General features: G+C 33.6%; 1 protein-coding gene across 1 annotated transcript in view; it reads right to left on the reverse strand.

Annotated features, from left to right (window-relative positions):
- Nucleotides 1–396: 396 nt before the first annotated feature.
- Nucleotides 397–12,711, reverse strand: part of LOC129004935 (uncharacterized protein K02A2.6-like) — a 36,817-nt gene continuing 24,502 nt past the window's right edge. Inside the window, exon 3 of the mRNA XM_054433655.1 lies at nucleotides 397–584. Within this exon, the coding sequence (XP_054289630.1) occupies nucleotides 397–584 (188 nt within the window). The remainder of the gene's footprint in view (nucleotides 585–12,711) is intronic.

Raw genomic sequence — 12,711 nt, forward strand, 5'->3', positions numbered from 1 at the left:
TTCAAATAGGCTAAAAAGACCTTACTAGCTTTTACTTTCAAAATTCTTTTAAATAAACAAAATATAACAATTAATATAAACATGTCTTCTTAATACTGCATTATAGAACTTGGTAACTATGGAAAATTTAGGGGCCCCAAAAAATGAAATTTAATTGGATAGGCTAATTAAAAGGTTATAAAAATTTTTTAAGGATTAACAAATAATTAGGCTAGCTAAAATAAAATTTTAAAAGAAATAACAAAAATAAAATCTATAGGCCTCAACAATAATAACTTTAGATAGTCTCTTTCCTCTTTTTATGAATCCAACTATGATTTAAATATGTGACGAAAACAAAACAACAAGTAACTTGCGGTACGACGGATGACTAGTTCATGGGTCTTCAGGCGCACATCACTGGAGGGCTGCTGAAGTTCGACGGAGAGGTGGGCTGGCCAGAGTCCCAAAAGAGGGCCCCACGAAGAAATGTTTCTCCGCCCATGCTCCAAACGTAGAAGGTTGACGGTAGTCCTCCTGGGCCCTGAGTGACAAAACCCAGAAAACACAGTAGCAACAGTCTAAGTTCATTACCGCAAGGTTCACTGTCACACATTTAATTGTCTTTCACTGACTTCCAAAAATCCACAGATTAGGCCTAACATAATATTTTCAAAAATTTCTAAATTTTTAAAAGGTTTGTTATCACAGCTCTTTAACAATATAAAACATTTTAAACAGTGACAATAATTTAAACAAAACAATTAACAGGGTAAACAGTACAAGATCGGTAACATTAATTTGCGGTAAAAATGTCAGCAGGCCAGACGGGTATGTGACAGTGATGAATTTCACCAATAGAGTGAAAAAATGTAAATTGCCTGGTCCAAAGTGGCCAGGAGAACAAGTTAACACAGAACAATTGACACTTAAACACAGAAAAATACTTTAAAATTGACAAAAAACGTTCCATACAAAAAATTTAGGCCTAACGCAACGACTCATGTATTTTTGCTAATTTCTCCAAAAGTTGTGATCCGAATTTGTTCGGAATGGTCTTAAAAGCTGGGGGAAATGTTCCAGCAGCTTTTCCAGACCATTCCAAACCTTAACTCAAAGGCAGGAACCAGTGGCCTTCCAGGTTACCCAGTTCAAACCTGAATGGAGAATTGCCAAACTAAAAATTACTGTAACTTTCTTAAAACTTGATTAAAATGACTCAAACTTTCTGGGGAGCTTTAAGAGCAGTTAATTCAACTTAATTTAACTAGTTTGGCAAGCACAAAGCAAAATAAAAGGACTTTAACAATACTTGACTGGGTAACACAAACTGAACATTTTACAAGAAAAACAACACTAAAAATTTTACGGGACACAGAACGAAGGGCTACAAAAAGTAGTAGCCTAAGACATTTACATTAAATGAGCAAAATTGTAGGCCTAGGCCTACCACAAACAGTCAAAAGGACAACAACTGACCTGGCAGTTTCTCTCAAATAGCGGCCTTCCAACAAACATTTCTCAGTCAAATTCTAGGCCTAGCATTTCGGGCAAAGCCCTGAATTATACCAAAACAACAGGGAAAAAGGGAAACTAACTATCAAAAGGGTTCCACGACCCCAAGACTAGGTTTCAGACCTAGTGCAAAACGTGGCAAAATAACCTAACTTAAAAAAAATGTGAAAAAATCACCCAAAAGGCGCGCGTGGCGCGATAAATTTTATTCCATGGTCGACGTTAATAACACCCTGAATAAAATTGAGGCAAACTGCAAATAAAACATGCCACACAATAAAGATGTAAAAGGATGAATTATCAACTCGTTGTCGACAGGAGCGATGTCTCGGAGCCTCTGACACTAGACGGTCCGAGTAAGAAAAACAAGACTCACAGCCTTGTTCGGGGTCGTGGAAGTAACAAACGAAACACTGAACTAGCCTACTATAAAAAAAACACTTGAACCATTGAATATGAGTCGTGACATTCGCCCGGTGGAATTAGTCACGGCTCAGAATAAATTATATTGATCAAACCAATAAGTTTCCGTTCCCTACTATGGGTATTATTTCACATTCCATACTCAAACCTCAATTACCACTTTCCTTCAGATCACTTTGCAGGAAAACTAAAACATTTCAAAAATAAGTTAACAAATACACTTTCCTTGATCATAATCGTGTGTTTATAAACAGAAACTCCAAGTTTAATAATTGCATACTGAAAGTGAGGTTATAAAAATAATAACAAATGTCTGACAAACATTAAACAGCTGACGAATAATTTATAAACTGTGTATTATATTCTTCAATAAGAATTGTAATGACTCTACCTTTAAAGGGCTGTAGGTAGTAGCCCTTAGAAAAAACGTAAATTCTAAGGAAGTTCGGCAAATCTACACACTATCCCCTTTAATTTGAGACATAAATCTTGTAGATCGGTCCAGTAATTACTGAGAAAACAGTGTTACAACTGTGTATTAAATATATAGATTATCAGAGTGTTATATATGTAATGTATGTAGGTCAGTATAATATTGGGCTGAAAGATATTGGTCAGCAATAACCGTTCTAATAAATTCGATCACCTACTTCAATCAATATAAACATTACTGTTAGTTCCATTAAACTATGATATACATATTAAAACAAAATTTTTAATAAATGTAAACTGTATAGCTAAAATATGAATGTCTAGGGATGAACTTAAATATTTGTGTGTATATTTATTGATACGGAAGAACTCGTTTGATTAAAAAACAAGTGAAAACTTTCTAAAATAAGGGATATTTTGGCTCTACGATCGTAGCACCTTAATTTTCTCAAGTCCGTAAAGCAAGTCGTTGGAATTGGTGTCTACAAATCTTTATTATGATTGTTATTGTTTTAGGACTTTTTTACCTTTTGAGTCAGCAATATTAGCTTGGAAAAAACTTAGTACAACACTCGTAGTAATTTTACGTGAACTCGTAGCTTTTTCCTTGAAAAAATTGGGATTTGTGCAGTTCCAAGTGTTTAAATGTGATTCGCCATCAAGTATACTTGTTATTAGTACTTATAATGCGTTTATAAAAGAAGAAGCAAATGTGTTATATTGACACACGAAAAATATTGATTATAATTGACTATTTTTAGGAAATAAATAAATTCAGAAAATAATTATGGTAAAATTAGGTCTACATCATAAAACTGTATTGTTGTAAAAAATAAATATTATCGTTATAAATAAAAAAAACTGACAGTAAAATTTATTATCAATATTTGTTATCAATGAAAATCCATATAATAAATTTAAGAAAATCAATAAATGGCCTGTTTAGATGCTTAGAGTAATTTACAAAATGCTTTATAATTGCGAAGTTCTACAACAGGATGTTTGTTTAAATAATAATTTATCTGTACTTGTTAATACTGTTAATACTGTTCTACGAAATGGCGACCATACAAAGTAGGTATTTTAAGCCAAGTATGAATGTAGAGTTTATTATACATCGATGGTATAAATGGAGATGAATGTAGGATGAGTGGCGCGATCTTGTAGTCTTGTTATTGACTAAGGCCGACATTCCTTAGACACAGCTGTTAATTAATAGCCCATACAGCTGGCAAGTATATGGACCTACAGTTTATAGTGGAATCCGAACCACATTTTTACGAATTGGTCTAATTATCAGGATAGTACTGCGGATCGTCGTAGTACTCACCCGTGCGGACGTTAATCCACACTAGGGAGTATCGCATCCACAGTGCATGCCTAAAATATCAACAATTCACATTAACATCCAGGTAATGAAGCTTGGATATTTAAAAACAATCACTTTACTTTAGATTAAACTACTTTTATTAGATTAAATGTTTGAAACAGCTGTTTACTATAAAATGACAGAGTGATAATTAATGGTGCCTGATATTATAAGCTGTCCAATCCCAGTATCCTTCAAAACAAATCTCGTTTCAATCTGAAACGACGGAATTTATTAAGTGTATATGAATTTTAACTTCTCCCTTATACATAATAGGGTAAATAGAGAAATTATTGTTTTCGTCAACATTTTTAGTTTAGGTTTTAGGTGGAAATATTCATTTTGGGACCCCTGAACCCATTTTCAATTTGTACATTAAAGTTTCTTTGAATAAACTTGCAAATTAAATATACACAAATCATTGCAGTCGTGACAAGCATTTATAAGTAACGTACTTGACCTTTCGCATACAAATTGACCTGAATATTATTATTTTTAATATAGCTTTACATTAGTTACTTGTTAGTGTCAAAACAAAAGAATCTTAAAACTCTTCTTGACAACAGTAATATCGTCAACAATGTAGGGGGAATTCAAATCATACAACTACATAGTCAATCAATTAAACACTTAAACGAAAATTTATATAGTCAGCGAGACATGTAATAGAGAAACATGTCCCGAGGTACCCTGTACAACAGTAAGTAGAGTGGTCAGTCGATTACTTCCACACTAAAACACTAATATTTAAAACCGAATTTCAATTAAGGGACTGAAATAATTGTTTTGTGAAATACATCGGTTAGCCATTCATAAATAACAAATTGAGAGGCTTCGGCAAGAGAAATTTTAACGAGAGAACTTTTAATAACACGTCCTAAGGTTTAAGAGATTTCCTCCCTAGAGATGTTTCTGTTAATTGTATAAATTATACATTAGATATTCTCCAAGCTCCCTTATCTTTGTGTTATTGAAATACGTTGCTAAAAAAATTGGGAAAAAGGTATTATAATTTGGTGAATCTATCACAATATAAGTATAGTAATAAAGTTAATATAATATTTTATTATACTAGAACGCTAGGCACGAACCCGGCATTGTTTTCAACATTAATTCAGGCTTGACCTTGGGGTTGCGGTATTATCACTTAGCTAAAATCCATTGGTAATTGGCGGTATTTGAATCCGGGACCTCAGGCACCAAAGTCCCGCGGTCTAACTACTAGATCAGCTCGGTCCCTCAATATTATATTAACCCAATAATTATTAATACTTAAATACTTTTCAAAGAAATGGCGACCATACAAAGTAGGTCTTTTAAGCCAAGTATGAATGGAGATGAGTGTAGGATGAGTGGCGCGATCTTGTAGTCTTGTTAGATAGCAAGGCTGACATATTCCTTAGACACAGCTGTTAATTAATAACCCATACAGCTAATGACAACTAAGGAACCTACTATTTATAGTGGAATCGAAACCACATTTTTGCCTTGGTATTAACGAATTTTTCTAATTATCAGGATAGTATTGCGGATAGTTGTAGTACTCACTAGTGCGGACGTTAATTCACACTAGGGAGTATCGCATCCACAGTGCATGCCTATAAATATCAACAATTCACATTAACATACAGGTAATGAAGCTTGGATATTTAAAAACAATCACTTTACTTTAGATTAAACTACTTTTCTTAGATTAAATGTTTGAAACAGCTGTTTACTATAAAATGACAGAGTGATAATTATAGTGCCTGATATTTTAAGCTGTCCAATCCCAGCATCCTTCAAAACAAATCTCGTTTCAGTCTGAAACGACGGAATTTATTAAGTGTATATGAATTTTAGCTTCTCCCTTATTCATAATAGGGTAAATAGAGAAATTATTGTTTTCGTCAACATTTTTAGTTTAGGTTTTAGGTGGAAATATCCATTTTGGGACCCCTGAACCCCATAAATTGTGGTTTTCGAAGTGATGCCTGTGTGTGTGCAAGCGAGTGTGCGTATCATGTGTGTGTGTTCACGCCTGTGTGTGTGTGTAAATGTGCATAAATGAGTACAGAGCTAAATACCTCACCTATGGTTTATTAACATTTAGTATGTTAAGGTACTTTAGCCTTTTAACAAAATTGTGCAACCCTAAATCCTGTAAAAGGTACGGTTCAAAATGTATTGACATGTTTGTGATTTTACCAAAAAAATATTGTGTGCTTTTGACTAGCTACTGGGGGAAAGAATGTGTCAGTTTGCTGGTTCCCATTTCTCAAAATAGAGAAAAAAAATAGTCACCTTATTTTTTATGTACTATGCATCTAAACTGGTTCGACATTCAAATTTTCAAAAGGCAATATAACAATAACTACAATTGGCATTATGAATATGTATTACAGCCGTGTAGGGCATCCTCAGCAAGTTTTCTTTTCAATGTTACAATGTATAGAGATCCACAAGTGAAGGGGAGATAAGGAAGCAATCTGTCCAACAAAACATCGACACATCGATGGCTATATCATGTTCTTGTCCCTAGCGAGTATCGTAGTTTCTGTTGTAGAACAGTTTGCCATGAGTAGGAAAATATTATAGGTGATTTGCATAACACTTTATTAAAAAGTCCCGAGCATCTAATTATATATACCGCCTCTTTCAAAAACCCCTTCTTTGGAGCGAACCGGATTACCTGCATACAGACAGTAGCTTTACTTGCTTTGTTAAAAATTTGTTGATAAACATTAATCGTGAAACACATACCCATGCCCAAAATAAACATCACGGTAGACGTTTGTTCAGTACGTATATCTAAGTGTGATATTAAAAGGAACAGAAATATTATAGTTTTAATAACACGTTTGGAAAAAAGTTACTCCCTATCGGCCGTCCCCCATATGTGACATCCGATCAAAATGTACACAAAAAGGTAACTTACTTCCTACTACCAGTAATGATGTGCCAAATTTGTTTGTGATATCTCTTTTAGTTTTAAAGTTAAAGAGTCGTCCTTAGACTTAATTATTGTCACCCTGTATTTTACAAATTTTATCTTCGCAAAATATTGTAAGTAATATTAAAATAGCTACTTCCCTGTAGGAAAGTTCGCTAAAAATAAAGGGCATTATTTTTTAAGCCCTTATACTTTTTGTTGATTAATTTACCTTATAATGATCTTATTTATTTAGATATGTAAACCAGTTTGATTTAAGTCATTCACTAAAACACTGACCCCACGTACCATAATGAGACAATCACTAGAGCATATGAATTTTCCAGAGTTAATTGTGTTAATTGGTCGCGATTCACTGCATCCTGCCAGGCGAATCATTTTGCTGTCAATTTCTTGTTTCCGTCAAATAATCGTGTTTCAAGTTAACATTAATGTGTAAAAATAAAATGTCGTGTTACTTCACGTGTTGTTTTTTTTATATTTTTCTGCTGGATATGATGATTATTTTAGAATGGCCAGTGAGTTTAATTTTTTTTTATCTTTTAATGCTTGTTATAAAACATTAAACTTGTAATATGAATCAATTGTATTAGTTAAGAAAATTGGTAAGAAAGGTTAATAGGAGTTTTGAAATTAAGTTGTATATAAGCTGTGGTGAATAATAACTCAAATTACTATTTGCCTGATTTTCCTGTTACTCAAATCTTTCCTTTCATATGTCAGAAAGGATGTATTCCCTAATCCTTTTATAAGAATTCTATAATCAATTAAAACTAAGATAAGAAGTAATCATTGGTCAGGTTATATTAATATACTAGCTGTACCCGCGGCCTTTGCCCCATTTAACTTTTTAAGTATTCGCATGTTGGTAATCCTTGTAACTTTAATGCTATTGAACATCATAGAACAGAACCAACTTGTTTAATTGAAACAACTGTTAAGATTCATTAATTACTTTTAAATATGAAAAATCATAATATGGGAAACTCCAGAGCCACTGGGGCGAAGCCCGAAGGCCCTATCAGAATAAAAACTACTTAGGTTTCCTATTTAATGCCCAAAGAATCGGTGTACCGAATTTCAGCCTCCTAGGTAAATGGGAAGTGGGTGAATTAGTGATGAGTGAGTGAGTGAGTGAGCCAGTGAGGGCTTTGCCTTTTCTTTTATATATTTAGATGTAATATATTTCCGTACATATTTAATATACCCTTTACGTTACATTCTTTATACTGAGTGCTAAGCGGCTCCTTTAGAGTGTAGTGGTAAATATAATTCCTTATCTCATTCGAGGATAGCATAAAGTTTAGATGGCAGTCAACTTTGTATATGCAGTTGAAACATAACATCATTCTTACATTTGCAAGTTGAAGTCATAGCATGGAAAATCAAGTATGATACAGTTTGTTTAGAAATTCTGTCCATACAAAATAATGAAGGTAATATAATTAGGTAAATGAGGTTAATAATAAGGGATTTTGTTAGTTTATCATGACATAAGTATATATCATGGCTAGTTTGTTAATTCGTAAAATATAAAGATCTCAGTGTTTATAAGATTGTGAATAAAATAGGCGTACGCTCATTCTTCCTGTATTGGGATGAAACTGAGATAGGGAATAAAAATAAGGCTGAGCTGGTGTTCGGTAAACTTGACCATTTTATTTCATCCTCTTTGTTTTACTTAAAACTAACTCTCTTCTCAGCAACATGTGTTTATTTTCATATTAAATTATTCCTTATTATTATATTGTTAACATATGTTGCATTCAAAATGTAAATAAAATCAGTGTCTTGTTCTCCTATCTCAAAAGTGTGTTCATTTTTTCTCCCCCTCATAATCTCCATTTAATATTTCCATTTCTCTACATTTCATACCCTCTGGTCCTTCGAACTAATTCTCATTGAACCTTTTCTCATTTCTATTCCCATTTTTCATTCATTCCCTATAATTTCAATAACCATTCCCTACAAATCATTCAGCTGGTAAGGTGACCAGAATACACAGTAGTACTCTAGTTGTTGGCACACAGAGAAATTACACTAGATATAGCAGGATGCTCAAACAATGTCTTGCAGAGCAACAGATCTCTCGAGAATGCAAACGGCCTTGGCGCAGATGTGGTGAATGTGTGGCCCAAACTCAAATGACAAGTTGATAAGTATCTAGGAAATATTCAATATCTAGAGAATTTTGTTTTAAGCATAAAGTTTTCATTTATTCTTGATGGTACTCAACTTTAGACACGTCTCAGTGGAGACACCATTATGATCCTTCAGCAAGGACTCAAAACCATGGGGAGAAGCAACTTTCCACAAAACGTTTTATATCGTCAGCGAACTGAATAAAAGGGATCTTGGTAACCAATAAGACCAATATAACCAATCTGACACCAATAAGGTGTCATTAAAGAATATGTAAAACAGATAAATCTTAAATTGTTCAATGTTTTCATAATAAATGTGCAAGAAATCCATATTCGCCCCATAAAACCACATGGCGGTCATATAATTTATTGAGCCAGAATTAACAATGTAAACCAGTTGTATTGGCTAAGTCAAAATGAAATAAAAGTTGGATACATATACTTAAGAACTATTTACAAATATACAATCTCATACAATATACAATGGTGCAGACTTATATATAAATATTTACATCACTATTCATGGAACTGAGTTTGGATGAAAATTCTTGGACTTTGTAACAGGTAAACTTAATCAACAAAGATTTTAATTGTCTTTTAAATTTTAACAGGGTTGGTTCAAGTTTAAGAAAAAGTGGAAGTGAATTAAAAAGTGTTATGCCATTGTACAGTACGTGTTTCTTGAAGAAAGTTGTTGAATGTTTAGGAATAGGTAATGTGTGTGAATTGCGCAATGTGTATTGGTTTTTTACAGAAAGGTCAAATTTAGAAAATTTTTAGAGAGAAAATAGCTCTCACAGCCATTTTTTGGAGTTTAAACAACATTTTAGTTTGCTGGCACTCACATCCCCATATAGGAACGGCGTATGCTAAGTGGGGATAAATGAGCCCATAGTATGCCGTCAACATTATCTCCAGATTCTCATTGTTCCTGAGGTTACGTAAAACGAAGATACCAGAACTGAGTTTTTTTTTTTTTTTTATGTATTTGATATGGTCATGAAATCTAAGATTCTCGTCTAAGATCAATCCAAGGAACTTGACATTTGGTGTAGGGTGGACTTTAGTTTTGTCCAGAAGGAGACTAAACCCACTGTTTGATCGGTTTGAATGATTTGATAAGCGGAAGTTAATGAGCTGTGTTTTGTCTGTGTTGATTTTCAATAAACTGTTGCCAAACCATTGAATTATAGCGTTTGCATCCAAAAAACTAATTTGTTCCAGATTTAGAAAATTGGAGCTAGAAACTGAGAGAGAGGTGTCGTCGGCGAATAGGGATAACTTTGAGGAGGTTATGCAGGAAGAGAGGTTGTTAATAAAAAGAAGGAAGAGGACTGGTCCCAGAACGGAGCCCTGAGGTACCCCCCTAGCAACAGAATTCCCAGCAGAAGGGGAGGCTCTAATGCACCCAGCCTCATCAACTGCCCTTATTTCTACGTATTGCCTTCTGCCACAAAGGAATGACCTGACCCAATCTAAGGGATCCTCTTACGCCCACATTACTCATCCTATCGAGCAATAAGTTATGGTCCACTGTGTCGAACGCCTTGCTCAAGTCGATAAACAAACCAGCCGAGTAGTTTGCAGCATCTAATTCACAAACCACCTCATTTATCAGTTGAAACATCGCCGAGGTAGTAGATTTACCCTTAGTAAATCTATGCTCGTTTTCGGATATAATATTATTTATTGTCAAAAAGTCCCATAGTTCAATCACCATGATTTTTCCAAATATCTTTAAAAATACAGACACAACTGATATGGACCTATAGCTGTTGCAGAGCTTTAATCTCCCTTTTTATATATAGGCCTGACCACTGACACCTTCAGCGCATCAGGAAATGATCCACTGGTGAATGACATATTAATTCAATGGCATAGAGGTTTTACCAAATATGATGCAACCTTTTTTAGTAAAATTGAAGATATGTCATCAGCCCCTGAAGACTTTTTGTTTTTTAAGCCTTTGATGACATTTAAAATTTCTTTTTCGGTAGTTGGATGTAGAAAGAGTGAATTAAAATATTTCTTATTTATATCTGTATTTATGGATGAAGCTGCCTTTGAGTCTTTGCCTATGTATGAAAAGAAATTGTTAAACTCATCGGAAATGTCTTCCTATTTTGAACAGATTCTATTAGTAGGCCTATGTGGAATTTTGAGGTTTTAGGGTAAAAAATCCAAAAACACTCATATTTGACCCACAGCCCCCTGTGAAAGCCTGTTTTCGTAGTCTGGCTAAGATGACTAGTTAAACTCATCATATTATGGATATGTGTTCACTCCCTTACATCCGATCATATCAAAAGTGGAGTTTTATTAACAGTAGTCACTTTAAATTTCATGAGATGTTTTTTTACATTTACCTCAGTCACCCCACCTTCACAAACTATGACGTCATTGAATGGTAAAACTCATCCTAATGGAGTGTCTGCTGTATTACTCCAAGTTTTATCAATAGTGGAGGGGAAAATGCATTGTGATCCAATTAAAATTTGGCCACCACATTTGAAAATGACGGTAGTTTTTGTAAAATGACATTAATATATTTTATGTATATTGCGATCTTGTTAGAATTTTTATGAATTTTAAGGCCAATGCATGTATTCTATGAATTTAATCTTCAACCTTACTCGTTTAGGAAGTACAGGATGCAGAATGTACACAACAAGCCACCTTTTCAAGAGATCTCTGTAACTCCAGATTGAGTAGCTTTAAAAAAATCTAGAATTATAAAGTTGTTTTAACTGCATTTACATTCTAAAACAATAATATAATACTAGGTGTTTCATAAGAAATTTTAAGGTAGGCTGTCATACTGGAAAATGTCAACCATTAAAATTTGCGATTCATATTATTTTATGTTACAAAAATAGAGTTGAAGTTTTCAATTTCACGTTTCCTTTAAATTTGAGTTACACGCTGTTTATACAGTGTGTAAATTAAGTATGGAAACAAATCTGTATTTTTAAAACCGAAATAGATAGAAATATTCTATTTGTGGCAATAATAGTTAACAAAGATTCCGCAATTTTTCACATGAAAAATATTTTTTTACCCCCCTAACAGGGTAGGTGGTAGGGGGTGACTTATTTTTTTCAAATAGCAACCCCTATTGAGTGACCCCTCATTTTGAAGAGTTTGTCAAAAGAAACACAATGACGCAAAACCGAGGTGAATATCTCACTCCTAGCCCAAATGGCGGATATTCCAAAATTTGATTTATTGTACGTGAAAAGCACCAATTTCACAAATAATGGAAAGAAATCTGTATTTTTAAAACCGAAATAGATAGAAATATTCTGTTTGTGGAATTGATTGTTGACATAGGTTCCGCAATTTTTTTAATCAACAATATTTTTTCAACCCCTTTAACAGGGTAGGGGGTGGGAGTGACTTATTTTTTTCAACAACAACCCCTATTGAGTGACCCCTCATTTTGAAGGGTTTGTTAAAAGAAAAAGAATGACGCAAACCCGAGGTAGATATTTCACCCCTAGCCTAAATGGTGGGTAATGAAAAATTTAATTTTTGTAAAAAAAGCCCATTTTGGAATATCCGCCATGTTAGCTAGGAGTGAGATATTCACCTCGGATTTGCGTCATTGTGTTTCTTTTGACAAACCCTTCAAAATGAGGGGTCACTCCATAGGGGTTGCTATTTGAAAAAAATAAGTCACCCCCTACCACCAACCCTGTTAGGGGGGTAAAAAAATATTTTTCATGTGAAAAATTGCGGAATCTTTGTTAACTATTATTGCCACAAATATAATATTTCTATCTATTTCGGTTTTAAAAATACAGATTTGTTTCCATACTTAATTTACACACTGTATATTTGTTATATTTGATTATTATGTTTATACAAAATGTTTATATATTTGTATTATATACTAATGCAAATGGTAAAAAAGGATT

This window comes from Macrosteles quadrilineatus, unplaced genomic scaffold (assembly GCF_028750875.1).
Source record: "Macrosteles quadrilineatus isolate MER2022 unplaced genomic scaffold, UCM_ALF_1.0 Scaffold_13__1_contigs__length_4303367, whole genome shotgun sequence".
NCBI lineage: Eukaryota > Metazoa > Arthropoda > Insecta > Hemiptera > Cicadellidae > Macrosteles > Macrosteles quadrilineatus.